The sequence below is a fragment of the Enoplosus armatus genome, chromosome 5 (genome assembly GCF_043641665.1).
Source record: "Enoplosus armatus isolate fEnoArm2 chromosome 5, fEnoArm2.hap1, whole genome shotgun sequence".
Lineage (NCBI taxonomy): Eukaryota > Metazoa > Chordata > Actinopteri > Centrarchiformes > Enoplosidae > Enoplosus > Enoplosus armatus.
The window spans coordinates 19,922,538-19,944,321 of NC_092184.1; the positions used below are offsets into that span (position 1 = coordinate 19,922,538).

Genomic DNA, 21,784 nt, shown 5'->3' on the forward strand with positions numbered 1-21,784 from the left:
ACAAGATGTTATTCATACTGCCTCCAGAGGTGTTGTCCTGCAGCCTTTTGCTCTCAGCGAAGTGTCACATTATTGTTGCTCATCCTGGGCATGTTTTATTTTTTAATTCTAAATTTTCCCACAGGCAGGAAGAACAGGTAAAGATAGACCACAGCCCAGTTCTAAACTCTGAGGAAAGCTCTGTTTGCTACAAGAACATCCAAAGACTAAATGGCAGCCAAAAATGAACTTTAGGGTTTGAGTTACCACTCCACTATACTTTGCTGTTTTACCATCCATCTTATTGGCTAGTGGCTCCAAGAAGTCCCCCTCCCCCACCCCACACACACTAAGCCCCCACTGGAGACAAAAAGGTGCAAGCACAGAATCAGACAACACAGTCACAGTTACCTGAAATCCTTCGACCTCTTTATTCCACACACGCGCACACACACACGAACACACACACCATCCAGGTGACAAAGTTGGTTCAACACAATCAAAGTCCCACTTTTTTTGTATCAAATATAACTGGTGGAAAATGTACAAATTGTCAGCATTTATTCAACTATACATTGTACAATAGATTTTGCAGTAAATTGCATTAGGTTGGTGAATTCAATTCACACCAGCAGTCAACATGAAACAGCTCTCCGTTTAAGGCTATGCTGAGGCAATATGCAAGAGGCTCAGCACTAACTGGCATGTTCTTATTTCTCCTGTCTTATTGAAATGCTTTTCCCAAATGTATAATGACTAAGACCTAGAAGAGGTTTCCAAGAATGGAAAGGCACATGTCAGTGTGACACTTTCAGCACAGAACGGCTTCACCAGAAATGTCTCTTTGACTGGCATTTGCAGAAATATCCAGTGGAAATGCTCCTGTGCATCAGCTTCAACAAGTTGGTAAAAGCATTTATGATAGTTTATGAACTATAACTAGTTCAGTATGGGGACATAAAAAGAAATGTTGCACCTTTTACGATTGTCAGAGTTGTTACAATCAACAATAAATAACAGAAAACGACTTGATCGATTGGAATGACAAGATGTACATTTAAAATTTGAACTCTACAAAGAATACAGCTGTTTGCATAAAAACATACATATAAAGGCCTGAACATGAGGACATCACAAGAACATAATTTATCTTTGCTTTCTTTTTACACATTACTCAAAGGCAGCACATGATAAAAATACATTCTCTGCCTGTCTGCTGTTAAAAACAGAACCAGACAGGCAATCAGGCAGATGTGCGAGGAGACAGGAAAGCAAATGAATAAAAAAAATATACAGTATACATCCCATTTCCGCCCAACAAATTCTGTCCATTTCCACAGTGTAAGCTGCTCAGTTCCATCCCCACTTTGTTTGGAACAGCATCCCATCTTCCAGGCATAATATCCCAGTTTTCCTTATTGGGATTCTGAATGGATGGCTGGTTTTATAATTTTGGGAAACAAGGGAAGGAAAGACCTGAAAGGCTCCACGGGCAGCCAAAAAGGCACCGCAACTGGTCAAAGTCTGCATCCGTTCTACATCTCTGCCCTCCGATTGGTTCCCTTGTCTCGACCGGCCATATCATCCTCTAATTCCTCTTCTTCCTCTTCATAATTCTCTTCCTCGTTATTCTGTGCCTCTTTTCTGTGATCCCCATCCTTTCTTGGTCCCTCCTGGTTTTTTACTTCATCCTGGAGCAAATAACAAGCACACAACAAGACTTTATTTAATGGCCATTAAATGCAATCTTGTAAACATCAAAGTTTGGATATTTGCCCACTAAAGATGATCATTTCAGACATTTACAGGTATTCATGACACAATTTAACTTGGAAATCATATTATTTGTCTCATAGACTGTTTTAACAAGCCCACTTGTGTTCTAAACTCATGGTTTCATGCTGTTTTACAGATTAGGAGTCGAGACAACCAAGCCAAAGATGCTTATCTGTCTATTGGACTGTAATACACAGGATGTTAATTCTATTGCAAACAAATGGGAGCAGAGACACTTCTGTAAAAGGTTCACCTGAAACCACAGCAGTGGATGAATGAAGCTGAATGGAGTGAAAGCTCCAGTGAGCTCAAATTACAGGGAAACATAAGTACGTTCACTCATTAGGTGACTGGGTCTGACTATGAAACACAAGTCAGTAAAGTAAAGAAGTGGGGAGACTAAGGACCTTACAGATGCACCATCATATTAGGTTATAAGGACTTTAAACCACTTGTTTCGTCTGCATGAAAATTATTTATTTAACTCATCTAAGTTTGAAAATCTTTTATAATATCCACAAACTGGGACTGTGAGACAAAATGATTCTACACACTAATCATTACATGCACAAAATTGCCAAAAATGCCACTCAAGGACACTTCAGCAAACTGGGCTGCTGGTTATCAAAAGGTTTCTATGTTCTGCTCAACTCTGGAGATCAAATCACTTCTTCAAATGACCTCTTAGAAATATCAAGACCAACCCAGCGTACAGTTGACCTATTTTACAACATTGTGTAAACAAGAGTAGAAAATACATATCATATTAAGAGATAGCTTGTGAAGTTATTAAATGTATGTGAGCTTCTCCATTCGGACGGAGTCCCTCTTAGGACAAATGAAATAAAGCCCAGGGGGTCACCTGACACCCCGACAGACTCACCTGATCTCCTTCATTTACCAGAACACACGGGCAAGGTTCAAGTTACAGGGACGAAACACGGGTATGCACACACAACTTCATCCCTGTGTAGCCAATACAGCTAATGCGTCAGTGTCGTAAATATTTCTTTATAGATGTGTTATCAAAACACCTTTATGTGCAACAGGTGCAATCTGCTGTAACTGTTTCAGCCGCTGGGATAAGAACTGATGAAGTCCCAGGGAATAAAAATGGATTCCCCAGTGATGTTGTAGAAATGGGTATTAATTATTATTGGTAACACTCTGCTGTCTCAACCTGCAACCACCATGGCTGAATGTTGAAACTGTGAAAATGCTTTAAGATGCAGCCTCCTATTGGCCACTGGATGCTGGATTCAAATCACCAGAGTTTCACTGGAAAAGTGCAGAAATGTGTACAAAATAATCACCTCATCCCACTACCCTTCTTTCACACGAGCTTTCACCTGCCAATGGGATTTGCCAATGACGTGAACCCTCACAAACTTGCCACCCACACTGCTAACTATGTTTGTAGGGGAACACAGCCAAGCCAGGGATTTCACCTCGGTTACTGAGGTGGGGGGTGAGTGTAGTTCCTATGCACCACCAGGGCTCCTTGGAGGTAAATGTTTAATAAATGAAAAACATTACCAGTTTCAATTGTGGGAATAAAATGCGGTACCGTTTCCCGCACAGGAACCCACCTGTTCTATGTTCTCCTCATTATATGGATCCACTCCTTCTTCCCCCTCCTCCTCCTCCTCCACCTCCTCCTCGTCTCTCTTCTGCCCACCAGCTATATCTTCCTGAGCCTTTGGGACACCAACAACAAGACAAAAGAATCACAGCAAAAAATAATTTCAGGAGTAAAATAAAACAAAAAACAGATACAGTTAAACTTCACAGGTTATGTTCTCCGGGTGGTTTGGGTCAGTGTGAGACACACTATACATATTTGTTTAGTTTGAGAGTGAATCAGTCACAGCCTTTCCTGCATACCATTTGTTTCTCCGTCATATCTTTTGTATTACTTAATTATTACTTAATTACTTAATATCTAAAGCGAGAGTGTTACACACCTCGTCCTCTACTTCCTCCTGGTACTGGTCATCCAGCGTGTCTTCCTGTTGATCTGGGTTTCCAGCGATCTGAACACACATGAATCACACGCACAAAAGTTAAAACACTACTTATATAGTGTCTGTGTATTTTGACCGTCGTTTTCTGGCCCCTTACTCACCACCAGTTCCTCCTCCACAGCAGGTTGTTCGGGGCCCGTGTGCTTGTCTTTGTGCTGGGCTTCCTCCTCTACTGCCTCCTCTTCATCTTCTGCGACCCTGTGCTGCGGCCGCTCATCCTCGGCCTCCTCAAACTCATCCTCTCCCTGGTTGTTGGGGTCATCCTCGGGGTCCAGCTCACCATCGGCCCCCTACAGAAGAAGAGATCATAGTAAAACAACACAGAATCGAAGAGATACAATAATAGTGGAAATACAGGGTTAACATTTGCATAACATGAAACTATATGGTGCATTAACATCAGACTAAGAGCATGAGATATGATAAAATGGATGCAATAAAACTGCAGTGTGGAGGATTAATAACTGAATGTGTTTGGCAGAAGGAAACTGATGGTGGCAGTTAGTGTACTCTAATGTTGTATTAATTGCCTTGTTGGTATTCAGAAGACTTAATAGATCACAGGGTTGACTGACAAGTGGAAGACGAATTTGCCTGCGTGGGACAGTGGGCAGGGAGGATGAAAATAATCGATTTCTGGACGGATGGCCGAACGGATGTATGACACATGATACACTGGTGTGAATGTAGAGTGGCTGAACGAGCTGAAGGGACAGACGGAAGATGTGTTAACAGATGGAGCGAGCAGGACGGAGAGACGGTCACCTGCTGATGTGGTGGCACTCTGTGATCCACTTCTTGTTTCTCCTCCTCCTCTTGTAACATATGGATGTCTCTCTCTGTTAACACACAAAACATATTTCACGCTATGTTGCTAAACATAAACGTTAAACACATGTCTGACTTTGTTTACTGGAAATCTCTGTCTCACCTTCATCATCGTCAGTGTGATGGTCCTCTTCTCCTTGAACAATGTCATTGTCCATGTTCTCGTACTCTGTCCTCTTCCTAAAAGCAGCCATGACAGTACAGGGAGGTCAGAAGGGCACAGGTACTATGAGCCACATCAAAACAGAACTATTAATGTTGAGAAATATGCACGTGTACTACAGTGTGTTTAAAAATGACTGCTATGTGGCAAGCAGTACTTCTTTTGAGCAATCGATGCACATCTAGCTGTATCTACGTAAGATACTGTATATCATTTGTGTGAGTAGACACATCTGCACATAAACCCCCACAGACTTTTCCCTTTCGTCTTTGTACAAATCTAAATCTAAAGGGTCAGAGGATAATTAGTTTGGTGAGTGGCAATATCACTGTGAATTACCACTTCCACTTTGCAGGAAGGAGATTATATTATTTCTCAGGTTAATCAATGCAATGCTAGTCTCATTAAGTGTTCTTTTTGACGCTTCTTTAGAAAAAGATTGTTAAGAAAATGGCTGACAAAAAGAGATCTTTAATGCATTTCCACGAGAGGAACAGCTCTGTGCTCAAGAGAGCTCCACTCATGGACTATTTCCCAGTATAGGGGATTTTAAACCTTCAGGACAGAATACTGGTATTGGACACTCACTCACACTCACTTGGACAAAGACTAGGTCAAAGGTGACACGGCCAATGGTGGATGGACTTGAACGGTGGGATCTTTATGTGAAAAAAACAGGGTGTTTTTGTTCCTGTCTGGACAGATTTAAAGTTGTTTTATGTTTCTTTCTTCCTGCGTATGTATGTTTCTTACTGTATATGGTGTACTATATGTTGTAGTGCTTGTTTCATATTATCTGAAAAAATAATAAAACTGTTTGGGGAAAAAAAAGATGTGGCTTTTGAGCCAAAGTAGCAACAAGACTAAAGGTTTGTGTAAGTTCATTTCACTTTTTTCTTGTCAAGTTAATACTTGAGAAATTATGTCCAAATTTACAAAATGTCCTCCTTTGTTTTGGCATAGTAACCAACCTCAGAGGTGGATATCCTAAAACCTTGACACATAAAACTAAAACTATCTGCATTGCTTTTGTAATTTTAAGAGATCCCAACTCTGATTTGAAGTCTGACCTTTGGTGCTCCTGTCTCAGCTGCTGCTCCCGTCTGTCGGCCTCCCTGTGCTGCTGCTGCTCTCTCTCCTGCTCCTCCTTCAGCCTCTGCTCCCTCTCCTTCAGCACCCTGTCTCTCTGGACCTGCAGGGCCTCCTGGTGCATCTGGATCTGCCTGCGCTCCTCGGCCCTTTGAGCCTCCAGGCGCTGCTGCTCCTGCTGCTGCTCATAGGCCGACTTCACGCGCTCCACCTGGGCATGCGCCTCCTGCTGAAGCTGGGCCTCCTGATGGGGACCCTTTTGACAAGACAAACAGATGCAAAAGGAACAACATGTAAAGTGAGGAAAAAAATGTGAGCAAATCAAACACACAGAGTTGCTGCTAATTTGAGACATAAACATGGAGGCAAGGTATAATTTATCCTTTGGGAAAGTTTAATAGATGAAAAAGACAGAACAATAAGCACAACACATGATGAGCAAGCTGTCATTAATCAAAGAAGTAAACACCGAGGAAAGGATGTAATTTATTCTGGTTCCTCTGGGATTAAAGATAAATGATTAGCACTTCAATGTGAGCAGTAGCTGTGTCCCCGATATAACAAGGACACGTGACTAATTTACGATTCCAAGGTTTGTTATGTTGCTCAATGAAGCTGATCTGAAAGTATTTAACGACGCCATAGGCCCGTTTTAACCCTGGGTGAGTGGAATAAACCAGTTCTGACCGGCTGCGGCTGCCGTCTCTGTCGGTCCAGGGCGTTCTCGTCCGGCTGTTCTCGCTCCTCCTCTTCCTCCTGCTGCTCATCCTGCGGTTGGTCCGGGTCCTCCTCCAGCTTCTGAGGCTGTCCTGCTTGAGCCATCTCCTCCTCTGCCAGCTCCCTCCTCCTCTCAGCCTCCCCCTCACCATCCTCCTCTTTGTCTGACAAGGTGTGCTGGGTCTCAGACTGGGCATGCACCTTCTCCTCTGGATGGTCCAACTGAGGACAAAGCAATGAGAGAAACAATTAGATATGTGCCTTTTCACATTTTCAGTATGCCTTTTGTCTTGATAAAAGTGATCCCAAAGAATCCCACATTACCTTGGACTCAGTGTCCTGGTGATCCCGGTGATCCTGGTGATCCTCTTCATGGGCGGGCTCCTTTTTGTGTGGCTGTTCCAGTATTGTGGCCTGCTGGGCTTCATGAATATGGGACTCGGATACTACAGCAGCTGCTTGCGGCTGCTGAGGGGCGGGGTTTTGTTCAGGCTGTCTCAGATTGGGCACCCTTTTCAGGGACTCCTTCAGGTCCTTGTATTCTTCCACCTGCACCTAAAGGGAACAACATACACAACCACATGAGGGCTAAGAGAGAAAATCCCGGGGGAATCCTGTGATATCGTCAATTATCGTGCGGATATGATACTTAAGTTCTGGTATCGTACTTTAAAATATTTAAACATGCTTTTCTACAAAATCCCATTTTAAAAAGAAGCCTACGTTGTTAAATGGTCAATGTTGACTTAATAAGACAACTACCCCACCACTTCTCATTTAGTCACTTGGATTTGGAATAGGCAGCAACACAAAAAGTCTAATGTTTACCACGTTCACCATCTTAGTTTAGCATGTTAGCATGCTAACATTTGCTAATTAGCACTAAAAACAAAGAGCAGCTGAGGCTGATGGGAATGCCATTAGTTTTGCAGGTTTTTGTTATTATCATAAATGTGAGTTTATACGACAAATTAAAATCTTAACCTGATAACTGCACTAGATGAAGAGGATCATCAAAGTCATAAGGGTTTACCCTCCGTGGATATCGATACCAAATATACAGACAATCCATTAAATAGTTGTTAAGATGGATTAAAGTGGGGGACCGTCCAACACACGGGCACTGCCAGACCATCCAGTTCAGACCAGTATACCATTAAATGACACCATACTTTATACATACACGCACACTTTCTAACCAGGCCAGGGGGTTAAAAATTCTTGCTAAATTCCTCCCCTCTCTCTTTGTCTCGCTCCACTCCCTCCATTATATCTTTCTGGCTGATTGGCTGGAACGTGCTTTAGATGCACTGCTCTGACAGCCCTAACTAAACCAAACCCCCTGGAGTGAAGGAAAGAGTTGTGTGCATATGTGTGTGTGTGTGTGTGTGTGTGTGTGTGTGTGCCCGTCCAACCAGAAGCATTGATGGAAAGCAGGACAGGCTTTAAAATAAATTAGCAAATGCAGACAGACAGAAAGAGAGAGAGAGAGGAAAAGAGGGAGGGGAGTGAGAGCGCATCCATCAATGCAGACGGAGAGGATGAAAGCCTTTCAAACAAGTCAGTACAGTACTGAATGTTCAATAAACCATTCAGCAAGGTCAGTCTCAGGGAGAAACAGCAACATCTGATCTAAGTACCCAAACACCAAGCAACACCTCGGCCATCTTTTTTTCTTCTCAACTGCAGATTATACGGTCCACTGCAAATAAAAATGTTTTTTGCTTTATTGAGGAGGTTAAAGTAAAAGGTTAAAGTGAGGCTGAAAGGCACGCAGAGCAAATGAGATCATGTTTTAGTTGCACTTGAGCCTGACAGCGACATATAAAGCATCAGGAGTCAACTTTTACATCATCTCTGGGAACAAACTGTTTACAGGAATCACTCTTCAGTTTTCAAGTATGACCTCATCTTTCATCAGCCCATTCGTTCCCCGTTAGTTTTGACAAATAAAGGAGGGCTCATTCAGTTAATCGACAAAGTGAAACTCCCCATCACCTGGCTATAGTGCTCCATTAACACTGTCCTTGTCTTGCCTCTGTAGCTTCACTGCTAACATGCTAAAAAGACAGACCTGTTCTCTTCTGACAAATAAAAAATGCAACTCTACAGTCTTTAAATGATCTAGACATGAAAATCTTCCCTCGAGCCGTGGATCACTCCAGGCAATAACATTGGCAACACTTGATGGGAAAAGAAATATGTGACCAAAATACTTGTGATGCAGCAATTCAGCACCAATCAGTGACTGGAGTAAACAATGAGACTGCATCTCTATGCAGCTATCCTACCTGAGCTGCAGCCAGCGCACTCTTGTGGTCTTCAAGTGTCAGTGCGAGCTGGTTGTGGGCTGCCTTCAGGTCCTGATGCTGAACCTGAACACACAAACGGCATGAATGAACCATGTATTTTTATGTAAGACTCAAATTTTACTGCCAAAAATATGAATGTTAAAGTAAAATTGAAGATAAGACACGTGTTTTTCCCCAATTTTGCTGACTGACACAACTTTATTTCTTCAGAGAGGCAGACAGCACACATTTTATGTCTCTTCATACTAAAAAGGAAGTTGACAGATGTTTATGACAGAGGGAAAAAAAAGATTTAGTCTCACCTGTGCATCCTGTAGCTGTGTGTGAATGTCATGGTGGGCTTTCCTCAGCTGTTTATTTTCCTCTCTCAGGTTATATACATTTTCTGCCATTACAAACAGCAAACAGCAAACACATTAACAGAAAGCATGCACAAGAACAATATTCTACTGCGAATAATCAGAACCGCTTGTATTATTTATGTTTCTTTTGCATCCTCATGACTCATGTTACAAACCCTGGTTCCACTTGTCAGTTCATATTCCTGCTTGGAGCACTGGCCTCGTAGTTATGTGTATAAATATCTTACAGCAATATGGAAAACATGTTTTAAGTTATAAGGATTGAAGAAGAGCGCACTTTCAACTACATACTGAATGGTTTTTCTAAAAGTCTACACATAAAGTATTATATTTGGCTTCACACATGCAGTATTTTATTAAGTCAGAAGATGGAGACAAAGTAAGAAAGATACACTGCATTTGTACTGTGTGTGTACATACAACAACAACAACACCACCATTAGTGTGTGTGACCATCAGTACCTTTGAGTTGGGAGATTTCCAGCTCTTTGATTTGCTCCAGTTTCTCGTAGCGCTCTTTGTGTTCGTCCAGCAGCCGATTGTGGTCCTCCCCCTGGACTTGGTGCTGGTCCTGCAGCTCGTAATACTGCTTCTTCAGGTCATCGTGCTGGTTCTGACATACAAGAAAGACTACTGTCATCAGGTGGTCTATGTTTTGTTGTTTTCATTATATAAAAGCATATTTTCGTCAAAGCTGAAACCCATCCCCCCACTCACAAACTTTAGGAGAAGAAGGATGTAGCGAGGTATGGTCTGTCTGTCTGTCTGTCTGTCTGTCTGTCTGTCTGTCTGTCTGTGTGTGTGTGTGTGTGTGTGCGTGTGCACGTGCGTGCAAATGGACGACAAGAAGAAAGAAGGTTAAATATGAAGATGTCTGCGTTTAAGACAAGAATAAAGAAGCCTACTGGGTCAGGATGTGTTTGTGTGTGAGTTTATTATAATGATCTATACCTTTAGCATCTGATGCTGCACTTGGAGAGAATTGAATCTGCTGCTGGAGTCTTGCTGTTTGAGCATAAAAACAAAACAAAAGAAATTTCATACTTCAGCAAATTTTGGGGAAAAAAGGAGACTTTGTAGTCCAGGCTGACTGGTGCTGTTACAACAGATAATGGTGAAGAGATGAATTATAGCTGATGGTGGCAGCTGAAGCAGCAGTATTTGTGTAACGCTTTTTAAAACACAACAAAGTTTAAGCTACACACACTTTAACACATTTAACACATTTAACAAAGCGATGCAAGCAGACAGAAAAACACAGTGAGAGACAGATTAAATAATCTATAAAAAGGTTAAAAGACTTTTTTAATGATGATATTTAGCCACAGCAGTGGCTGTAATTATGTGGAAACATACCTTCTCCTTGTTGAGTGACTGCTGTGTTTCCAGTTTATAAACCAGATAATCTAGAAAACCAAAACAGCACAGGTCGATCTTATTGTATTTATTTTTACAAGCTGAAGTATATTTATAAGTATAAGTATATACTGCATTAAACTGAGAAATAACTTGCTTTGTACAACACTGGCTGTTCATCACTATGTTTTGCAATATAAAAACACCCATACTGTTATACTTCCCTGCACATCAGATGCTGCAGATGGTGTGTTGAAATTGTTGGGTAAGGTGGGTAAAAACTAATAATGACCATAAAACATGTTAAAACTAGAATGACATTAAATCACATTACAATTCATTCACACATCACATTTATTTAGCAGATGCCCTTGTCCAAGTGACTTACAATAATAACGTCATCAAAGATTGTAAGTATTATAGTACACTTTACTGCAGTCTAATATTTGTTCTACTACATGATTAGCACCCTCACAATGAGATGTGAACTTCCCACTGACCCTTTGAATGGAGATATACCGTAGATGTTATTTCTCTCACCTTCTTTGGCCTTTTTGTGCTCCAGCCTCTCCTTCTGAAGAGACTTCTCTAACCTGGAGCGATGCTCGTACACCACTGCACACACAAAACAAACAAAAGACAGAGGGACAGAGAGGGGACACATGAAAGGAGGGGGACAGAGAGAGAGAGAGGAAACACAGAGGTTTAGTGAGCGGTTTGAACTAAAAAAAATTAAAAAAACAAATATGTACACTGTACAAAACTCACGCACTCACAACCGCTTTAACAGCCATTTTAGGGAGGTAGACAGAGAGAGAGTAGCCAGGTGTGATGTTTATTCAACAAGGTTGTGATCTCCGTACATGACGGCTCCCCCATCGGCAGAAAGCTGTGGTATTCCTCACAAGACTGGTGGTCCTACGGTGTTTACAAATACTACTAGTTTGGTTCGGGCTGCTTCTGTGCCTGGTGGGTGGTATCTGCCACAAGCAACAGTAAAAATATGAGGATCTATAGGTGATTACAGGAGAGACCTAAACAATTTGAACATGATTCTTAGTAAAAAATATTCCCTAAAGCTCCTTCATAGCCTGAAAGCTCTTGCATCCCTCTTTATTTGAATGGAGATCCTGCTTTTAGCTCTTACATTCACCTCTAATCTCTCCAGCTGTCCTCCTCTTAACTCCCCACACTCTCTCACAGATTCTTCTTTTATTCCCTCCACTTTCCACCTTCATCAGATTCAAGATTAAATCCAATGAAACGGAAATAATCCCTGTGGGGAATTAGGGTCATTGTAGCAGCGGACGACAACGTGGCGATAAAACAGAATAATACAGTGTTCTGTGGCTGATGCAGCAGATAGTCACACACACAAACAATGCAACAAATTAGTAAGTGACGGCAGGTTTGAATGCTGCAGGTCCTTTTTTGTCAACTTGCTCCATTCACCTGCTCTACCCATCCTTGCTCTTGTTCTGACTCTCCTGCCTTGGGTTGTGGGGGGGGGGGAGGGGGGGTCAAACTGATGATGTGGCTATTCCTCCTTCTGAGTGCCAACTCAACAGATTTCAGGATAAACTACTAAGATACACAATTTTCCCAAGAATGATTTCGCGAGGATAACAAAACCGACAAGGGTAAAAGAGGCAAATGTAGTCACTGAGAATTAGCAACAAAGGAAATGAGAGCGAAACAGGGAAAAGCTCACACAGATGAGGTCAAAGATAAATAAATAAACCAGAAGAGGCTGAAAGGAAAGAGACAGACACAGCGTAAAAGAGAGAGTGAGACACAGACATGGTATTAAGGTGTAATACGGTAACTAATGGCTACCTAAACTAATAAAAGGACAAACATTGACTAAACTAAATACCTTTGTGGTTACTTAATGGAACGATTTAGCCTCTGAACATGTAGAAAATGGCTTCCTCTTTTAATCTGGTAGAAAACAACGAGCTTTGTTCAACAGTCCGACCTTCTAATCTGAGGTTTTGTTAAACAAACAGTGGCACAAAAACAACTCTTATAATAAATGATTTAATCATTTCAGCTCAGCTTGATTTGATGTTCTTCACAGAGACATGGTTACAGCCTGGTGATGGCTGTATTATGTCAGAGCTTTGGCCTCCTTCGCATGGTTTTATTAGTCAGCTCAGACTTAGTGGGAGTGGGGGAGGTTTTAGAAGTTGTTTTTAATACGTGTTTTAAATGCCACCCTATAACTACGGCGGACTACTTAATTTTTTTAAATGCTTGCTTTTAGCATCAAGTGTGCGATTATAGTGCCTGTTTAGAGCGCGAGAGCAAAATATTTTACAGGTTTAAATACTGCTAACAAGCACGGTCCCAAGCTCTTTTAAAAATTGTTCATCGCCTTTTAAACCCATCAAATTTTAAAGGTTCTAACTCATCTAGTGATGAACGTTCTTAGTTTTCTGCCCTATTCACTGATAAAATTTAAGGTATCAGGTCCAAGATTTCCACTCCTGTTTCCCTAAAAGACATTTCCTGCTCAAATCGTTCCATTTTCAGCTATTTCACCCCAAACAAACTAGAGAACATTGTGCTTAATTTGAAACCCTCCTCTAGTCCAGTTGATATCATTCCCTCCAATTAGAAGTTTGGGATGTGGTTTCCCTCTGTCTGCTCAAGATAATGAACACTTCCCTTTCTGCTGGTTGTGTCCCTGACTATTTTGAAACTGTCTGTGTCCTGCCTCTTCTCAAAACACCTGGCCTTGACCCTTCCATCTACAATAACTACAGACTGGTTTACAAACTTCAACTGACTGCCAAATCCTAGAAAAGACAGTTTCATTGCAGCTTCTGGAAGCCCTGTCCAACAATAAGGTTTTTCGGAAAAATCAGAGCACAGAAACCCTCTCAGAGTTACAAATGACCTTTCAATGAATGTGGGTGCCGGAGACTGCTTCATTCTCATTTTACTAGACTTAAGTGCAGCCTTGAGACTTGATACAGTGGATCATGGCATCTTGATAAACAGACTTCAGCAGTGGCTTGGCATATCTGACACACTGTCGCAGTGGTTTTCAGCGTATTTGTCAGATCGTAGCTTTTTCAGTTGGTGTCTCCTCCTTAGCCCCAATAACGTGGAGTGCCCCACGGTTCAATTTTAGGACCAATCTTATTTTCCTTTTATTTTCTTCCTCATGGTGACACCACATGCACACATGGTGTTACACGTCAATGTTATGCAGATGATGCCCAGATATATCTCCCCATAAAGCCCAATAATCCTCCTGATCTGTCCTGTCCAGTTAAATGTCTAGCAGATGTGAAAGACAATTTTTCTTTAATCAAACTCAGAACAAAACTGAGATTATTGTCATTGGCCCAGAAAACCTGTGTATATTGGTGACATTGCTAACAACATCAAGTCTGTGGTAAATGGTAATGGTAATGGTTTTTTTGATTCTGGCTGTGTGTAAAGAACTTTTTAGAAGTGCTATACAAACAAACATTATTATTATTACAAACATTGGAAAATAATACGTTTAACTTATTTAAAAGAGACTATCACCTATTAGACACTGTAGTCAGAGAGCCATCACTTCACATCATAAGACTCTTTCAGAAGTAACATTTGACCTTCAGGTTTAATAGCTGTAAAAATGGCTGAAATCCAACAAAAGCATCCAAATTCTTTCTTTTGATAACTGGACTGCATGAATTTCTTCAAATCTTGATCAGATGGACGTGCTGCTACATGAGATTAGGCTCTGAGTTTATGCTCTGCTTGTTGGAGGCTCTGAACCCTCCCAGCGGTGAGTAGTGCCAAAGATGAGGCCATGTTGCTCTTAGCTCAGGCCACTCCACATACACACCCTCTCTCTAGGGGACGACACGGACAAGCAGGGCAAAAGCCACAAAGAAGCTACAGTCTAAAAGAAGATGTCGTTTGAATGTGCATTTGAATAACACAACCCATAAATATTGCCAAGAGGGCAAAGTCATTATTTACACAGTATAGAATACATACAGAAACTCAATGTGCTTTGCATAAACAACTATTTATAGAAGACAATAGGACAAGGTAAAGAGAAAAGGTTGGTCAAAATGATGAATTGCATATTGTTTGTTTCTTGTTTACTATGCATTTCAAAGCATTCAAATATGACAACATCACAAACTACAACCTCAAATTACTTTGGAGCTTAATCAAACCCTTTGCCAAAGCTGAACTCAATCTACTGCAAATATTTCTACAAATATTCAGTGGTAAAAGATCTGTACCACCACCTGCTGGTGTTTCAGAGTCCGCCAGTACATTCATGAATGTTCCCACTGTAAAATCAGTAATGTAGTACAGACTTCTATTACTAAAAACAAGCTTCCCTTGAGCTTCTGAACACACAACGACACACCAACTCACTTTACACCCTTATCTCGTTCAAACCTCAGAGAGCATGGGAATGAGCATTTATTGTTTGAGGGTTTCCCCGCAGACCGATGAAACATTTCCCTCACCGTGTGGTTAAAGTGCATCGGCAGAGCGAAGACAAGGGAGCTCTCTATGGTGGTGGCCTTTACTGGCCTACTGGTTTAGGATTGGTTAGAGTTGGCCAGTGGTGTGGACTGTGAATACTATCAATCACATGGGGAAATGGGCTCCAACATTTTGTTTGAGGAGTGTTTGTGTGCATGAACACACTCCCAGCCTTGTGCGCGCACACACACACACACACACACACACACAGTATCTGTTTTTCCTTGGAGGTCAAAGAGCTTACAGAACACCTGAGCTGTGTCCACTAATGACTACTGTCTTCAACAGGTAATCCGACTCACAAGTCAATCCTCTCTACATGCAGGTCAAGCCCCGTACAGGGCCAGAACTCAGAAAACTTTGAGCTGATCCAGGATCACATATCATGTCACAGAGGCTAAATATGTATAAAACATTACAGATATTTTGCTGAGTCCTTTCAGCAAGAGATTTCAATTCACAAGCCAATGTTTCTGCAAGTTTACCTCCCAGCTTTCATTGCACTACAACGTACAGACATTGTACAATTTCCCCCCGGGGATCAACAAAGTATTTCTGATTCTGATTTATTTCTAGCTTTCTCATAAGAGCAGGCAGGGAAAACTGCCAATGAAACATATTGTGGCTTTCTTCCTACCTCCTACTGATAAACATAACCCACGCAGGTACCTCTATACCCGGTAAAGCCAGACTTTACAAAAAAATGTGCAAAAATTGGTGGTTTTGTTTATGTTTTCTTTTCTTTACACAAAAGGTTATTCAGAAGACGCAGGCTAGGTGGCGTGAGTTTCCACAGCTCACCTGTCTTTTTTTTTTTTACTGAAATTGTAACTAATGGTTAATCTGAGAAACCTCAGAATGGTGGGAACCTGGCAAAAAGCTCACTTCCTCATCGATTAAATATTGGACTTGAAGACATGAACATGACATTTGAGACCCCAGACCCAACAATCTTACCAAGTTCTAAAATCAAAGTGAGAGTCCGAGTGATTTTGCATCTAGTAATGTTTTAATTTTCACATGAGCTGCTGGTTTATATTCTGTTTTGTTGTAAGCTTTGATTTAAGGTACCCTTGGAAGGTACCTTGCCTGACAAATCTGAACTTTTCATTATTTTCCAAAAAAACATATCAGGTCTGTTAAATCCAGGAAGAAAGTACGTCTCTAACTCAAAGAACAAAAGTATTTATTTCCTTTTGTCTCATGGATAAAAACAAACCATTCCATCTGTTCAGATAATAGCGTTCATTACAATAAACAACAGGCGACAACAGTGTAAAAAATATTACAACACTCGAGACGGGCTGCAATTATTCCATTTGATTAATGTTTCACAAATGTCAAAAAAACAATGATGTGTCTGTGAGTATGTGAGGGAGTGAATGGGTGTTAAATCATAGAGACATATTTGTCAGAGTGCATGCATAACCACAAAGTGCCAGTTGATCCTTTTAAATGACTGACAACTGCCAGCCTGTGGTTTTAGTGGGCAACAGTGAATCAATATGGTGGGCTCACAGCCCTCAAGTGATGGCCGGCCCAGAAATCAACAGTCAGCCATGTATATCAAGTGGCCCGGGTCTTGTGATTGGCTGAATGATCCATTGCTTCACAGTGAAAGTAAAGGTGTGGTGCACAAGATTGGCCATGCAAATGGAGTTAAGCAACAGCCGCTTCATTCAAAGTGTCACATTATACGGTCATGCTCTGTGTTTCTGGATACATCAGCTCTGCGAAAAATGAAATAGGAGCCATTTCTATAACAACGACCTGAAACTGACTAAAAGAAGCTGTTTATTTCAAGGAAAACAGATACTGAGTGGAGGTGGGATTTGAACAAGGCCATACTTGAAGCAGTTTGTTCTTTTATCTTGTTAAATGTGGGACAGCTGTCCACCCTCACCCAACTACCTTTGTCTTAGAAGTGGAAAGGAACATAATACAATGGAGGTAAAAAAAAAAGAAAAAAGAAGCACATTTCTCATGTAAGGCGGCCCACTCTGAAGCCCTAACCACTGCCACCAAAAGCTATCGAGTCAGATTTACTGTTTAAACAGTTTAAATGGTCAAGGAGTGTGCGTGTGTGTGCATATACTTCGGGTATCCATGGTTGGTCTGCTGGACCAAGCTATAGACGATAGGGAGAGATGACTGCTAGTTAGGTGGATCAAAGACTGCATTAAATGAACAGGTCCAGAGTTGAGGCTAAAACCCTGACACAGTATTTGACTCCCTGATGTGGGCACTAAACTTGTTCTGAATTGATGAAGCCATGTAGGAGCAGGCTCCCCGCCCAGCTGTTAATTTCAAACTCATGGCATAATGGCATGACACAAAACCTCACATCCTGTGTGTTTAAATGGAGGGAGTAAATCAGTGAGGTTACTGTAGGACAGGACTGTTTAGTCTTTTGTAGAGGTGGAGCACGCAAGGAGTTCTTGAAGGTTTTTAATAGAAACATTTTCCTAGTAATACGGGGAGACATACTGAGCTGTAGGTCTAATGTGAGTGTCTGTCACTATTTTCCAGATATGGCAATAAAGCTAATAGATTAGTCCATATCTATTGATTTTCAAGTGTTAACGTTTTTTACTGGTAATTAGGTCTCATGACTGTGACGAAATAAACTGGTGACTTAATAAATCTCGTCACATTTTGATGTGCTGCCAGGAATTCTGTCAAAGAACAACTTTTGATGCAAATGCAAACAAATTGGTCCCCCTGCCATCAAAAACACTGAACTGAAACACAGGAGTGGAACTAGAGCTGAAATGATTACTCAATTAATTGATAAGTAGATTGACAGAAAATTGATTCTCGACTGGTTTGATTGTCGATCATTTGTCAAGCAAAAATACGAAACATTCGTTGCAGCTTCTCAGTTGTGAGGATTTTCTTCTTATGTTCAACTGAATTGATCATTTTTGGATTTTAGACTTGATCAGACAAAACAAGATACCTGAAGACGTCAAATTAGGTTTTAGGAAATTGTAGTGTTGCAGCATTTTTCACTATTTTCTGACATTTTACAGACCAAAGAACATAATCAGTAAATTAATTGATAATGAAAATAATGGACCTTCTATCAGTCCCCATTCATACCATGTTTATTACATAAACAACTAAATATTCTTTATGAATGTTTTATGCTGCAATAATTTATTTACATCAGTAAAACAATTGCGAAATGCACGAAATGCTAATCTTCATCTCTCAGGTTCAAACCATTCAATGACAAATATATCTATGTTAAGGCCTGCGCTGTTAACAGGGAGCCTAGAAAAGACTACAATATGGCCACATCAAAATAAAAAGTGCTGCAAACAATATTGTCTTCAGTAGGGCCAAGTAGGGACAACACACAGTATCAGGGTGGTGCAGCACCCAGTTGGCTAATCCATAAAATGGTTTTAAAAACAAGTTAGCTCTGTACGTAACATTGTGCTTCACACCTTTACTTGAAAACAAGATGACTGTGCTCTCTTCTCCTCATCAGTTCCTCCAGCTGTGGCTGACACAAGCAGATGTTCTGGCTGACCTCGTGACTTTAAGGTATACTGTAGACCTACTGTTGAGGTGAGCCTGGGGACACAATGGCTACAACCAGGTGTGTGTTTATGTGTGTGTGTGTGTCATAGCCTCTAGTCAGCAGTAACACTCACTTATGGGTAGAGTGGGGCCTAATTTCAGTCTTGCAGTGGGCCAATGCAAAAGGCAGACCTGTCCTGCCAAATGAACTCTCTGTTGAGCTTCACAGCCCAATCTGTTCAAACCGTGACCTGGTTTATCCAAGATTAGAAGGCCTCTTAAGGTCAAAGGTCAAAGACAGGCTCTTGGTAAATCACTGCTTGGCTATACAGTGTAGTTACAGTCTAGTTAGAGGGTGAACAGCTTCCGTGAAGTGTGTCTATGGACTATGGAGTCATTCTTGTATTTGACACACACACACACACTACCACCACCCACTTTGCATTTTAGTTATGATGAACTAAACATTGAAGTTTTAAAGTGCTAACTGAATGCCGAACTGGACTATGGTTCGCAATAAATCGTATTAAGTGTTGTTTTCAGAGGTGTAAGCGTTTGACAGCAATCACGAAAATAATAAATAAAATTGCAGTTTTGACGGTAGGGTCTGGCGTGACGTTCAGAAGAGAACGAGTTATCACGCTCACGTCAGTCACCCGTGTGGAGACAGCACGACATTATTAAATCACATCACCGTCACTGTGTTTACCTTGGAGCTGTGCCGAGAGTGACTCTTGGTGTTGCTGGTACTTCAGTGCCATCGCCTCCGTCCTCCTGAGCTGTTTGTGCATCTCATACGATATCATCCCCGCGTACATCATCCCGCAGACCACGGTGACCAGCAGGAGACACTGGAAGATCCTCCGCTGCCTCCGGGAGCACACCCCGCTTCCCATGTTGGACCCGCACCCCTCCCCGCTGTCTGCGCGAGAACGCCCCGTCTCTGCTGCTGGAAACTTCCGACTCAACTTTTTACGTTCTGGTGAAGACCGAAGAAACCCCCCACCCCCCTCCCCTCACTCCCCGAGCATTTCCAAGCAGAAAACACGCGTTAAGTACTGATATTTCCCGATGTATACATTATTTTAGCATCGCCAAATCCACGCACGACTCCCCCCTGTGACTTCAAAGTAGCCGCTGAGATTTTCGCTTGACTTCACGTCAAACTGCTGCGCTGCTGAAATACAGCACAGACCGAGGCTGACGACTCCCGCGTGCGTCTCCCTTTCCTCGTGCAGACTTTTTCTCCGACGCAATTCAAAGACGCTTGTGAGGAAAAGTAAAAACGTCAAGTCCCCGACGAGGCCTCCATAGCACCTTTAACTTTAGTTACGTGTCAGCCCAGCAGCTGCCTGCCATCCAACTGCTGCTCTGAAGGAAGTCCCTCCCCCGAAAAAATCATAAATTTCCCTGTTCCCGCCCTCAGAGGAGTGCATTTTATCAATTGGTCGCCAGAGAGCTCGCTCAAAAAGCGGCCATGCATATGAGGGTGGAGAGTTTGGAGTCTTGTAGTCCACCCAGTACAAAGACTTCTTGTAATCCTATGATAACATCTCAGGATACTGTGCAAATAGTTTGCACTGAAAGCTACTATTATTATAGACATAAGAGTTCTGTATGAACTGTAAATTATTGTTATAAATATTGCTGTGTAAATTGTATTGAAATATAATACTCATGGCATTAGGGAACGTATAGAAAAGTACACCGTATATAATCCACCCATAAGGCATTTATTTAATATACAAGTTACAATTCACAAAACAATTCCCCAAAACTTTTCATATTACATTTGGACGTGTGAAAGTTGTTCTCATGCCTGACAGAACAGTTGATTAATATCCATAGAATATTATTTATTTTATTCCTAAATGTCTGATTTAAAGAAATGTCTTCTCCTTCGCATCAAAACAACATAGACAAATATCTCAACTGAACAGTTTATTCAAGTTTTGTACAATAAACATACAGTTAATATCATACATACAGCGGTTTTACATATATAATATAATTAGCCATGTACAGTTAAATGCATCTGAAAAATATTAAAATTATGCTTGAGGAAATAAATACATCTTAGCAATAGAGTGTCACGATTAAAGTAAAAACTAGTCTTATAAATACTACATGTTCTACAGTATACAGAAGTAATACATATAAAATAAATATGTACTTTTTGTGCTAGATTTGAAAAAGTATGAGACTCATTTAGAAATAATTGAAAAGGAATCAAAGTATGAAACGTGCAATACAAAAATAATTTGCGAAAACTTTTAGAAAATGTACTGTAATTGCATATATTTGCAAATAAATTCCCTTTGCAGTAACTAAAGTCAGAACAAATCCCCCAATATCTACATAACTCCACATTATTGCATCACCTGGCCGAAAAAAAACAGCCAGTCATATTGTTCATGTAATTGTGATAATGCTGACCAAAAACTCAATAACAGTTACTTTCTGAAACAGTCATTTAGATGCTACAATTAATCCTAATTCAAATGTTCACATTTTCAAAATTCAGCGTGTGCTAGATTCATTTTCCCTTCATGTAGAGACAGACTGTTTCCACACACTAAGCGCTGCGCTCCAATTACAAGCCAGCTCCTCGTGCACACTGGGAGGAATGAATCATGTCCACACTATAATGAGGTAGAGAAATCTGCAGATCTCTGCAAGGACAGTACTTAAGTTATGCAGATGAGCAGGTTAAACAGCGACAGCACCACATAAATACTGTGGAACAACATTTAGCACAACATTGATGAGCTGTTAGTTTTGCTAATGATCTAAATGAATATCCGCTAACTTGAACTGCTCATCCAGCTCATCAATAAGACTACTTGTCCTGTTTTGTTTGGCTCTTCTTTGTTGTCATCTATTTGTTTCACCGTTATGAAGCTAATAAGGGAAAAGTGTTTTGAAAATGAATGTACTTGAAAAGAGCATCTTCTCTGCTCTAAACCTGATGACAGAAGAGAAATTTTGAACCTCATCCTATTAATGTTCCTATTCTCATAAATATCTTAAAATACATTATTGAATAGTCATGTCTTCTTTAATTAATGCCTTTAATGTCATGAAGATGCTACTAAAGAGTTTGCCACTATTTAACGCTCCTCAAAACACACAGGCAGATCA

The 21,784-nt window shown here is 41.0% G+C and overlaps 1 protein-coding gene across 1 annotated transcript; it reads right to left on the bottom strand.

Moving 5' to 3' along the window:
• Nucleotides 1-386: 386 nt before the first annotated feature.
• On the bottom strand, nt 387-19,539 carry golim4a (golgi integral membrane protein 4a). Its single transcript, XM_070905688.1, has 16 exons — nt 19,353-19,539; nt 11,147-11,221; nt 10,607-10,656; nt 10,202-10,255; nt 9,713-9,863; nt 9,191-9,273; nt 8,868-8,951; nt 6,901-7,131; nt 6,547-6,798; nt 5,841-6,115; nt 4,711-4,787; nt 4,545-4,618; nt 3,881-4,069; nt 3,720-3,788; nt 3,345-3,452; nt 387-1,670 (listed from the first exon to the last, which is right to left on the bottom strand). The coding sequence occupies exons 1-16, from the start codon at nt 19,537-19,539 to the stop codon at nt 1,515-1,517; spliced, it is 2,115 nt and encodes a 704-aa protein (XP_070761789.1). The 3' UTR covers nt 387-1,514.
• Between the last annotated feature and the right edge of the window lie 2,245 nt (nt 19,540-21,784).

Excerpts from the sequence above, each read along its gene's own strand:
- golim4a (XM_070905688.1), bottom strand. The coding sequence starts at position 19,539 with ATGGGAAGCGGGGTGTGCTCCCGGAGGCAGCGGAGGATCTTCCAGTGT. Across the intron at positions 4,788-5,840 it reads CTGAGACAGGAGCACCAAAG|GAAGAGGACAGAGTACGAGA; the intron begins GTCAGACTTCAA and ends GGCTGCTTTTAG. Across the intron at positions 1,671-3,344 it reads ATGAGGAGAACATAGAACAG|GATGAAGTAAAAAACCAGGA; the intron begins GTGGGTTCCTGT and ends TATTTGCTCCAG.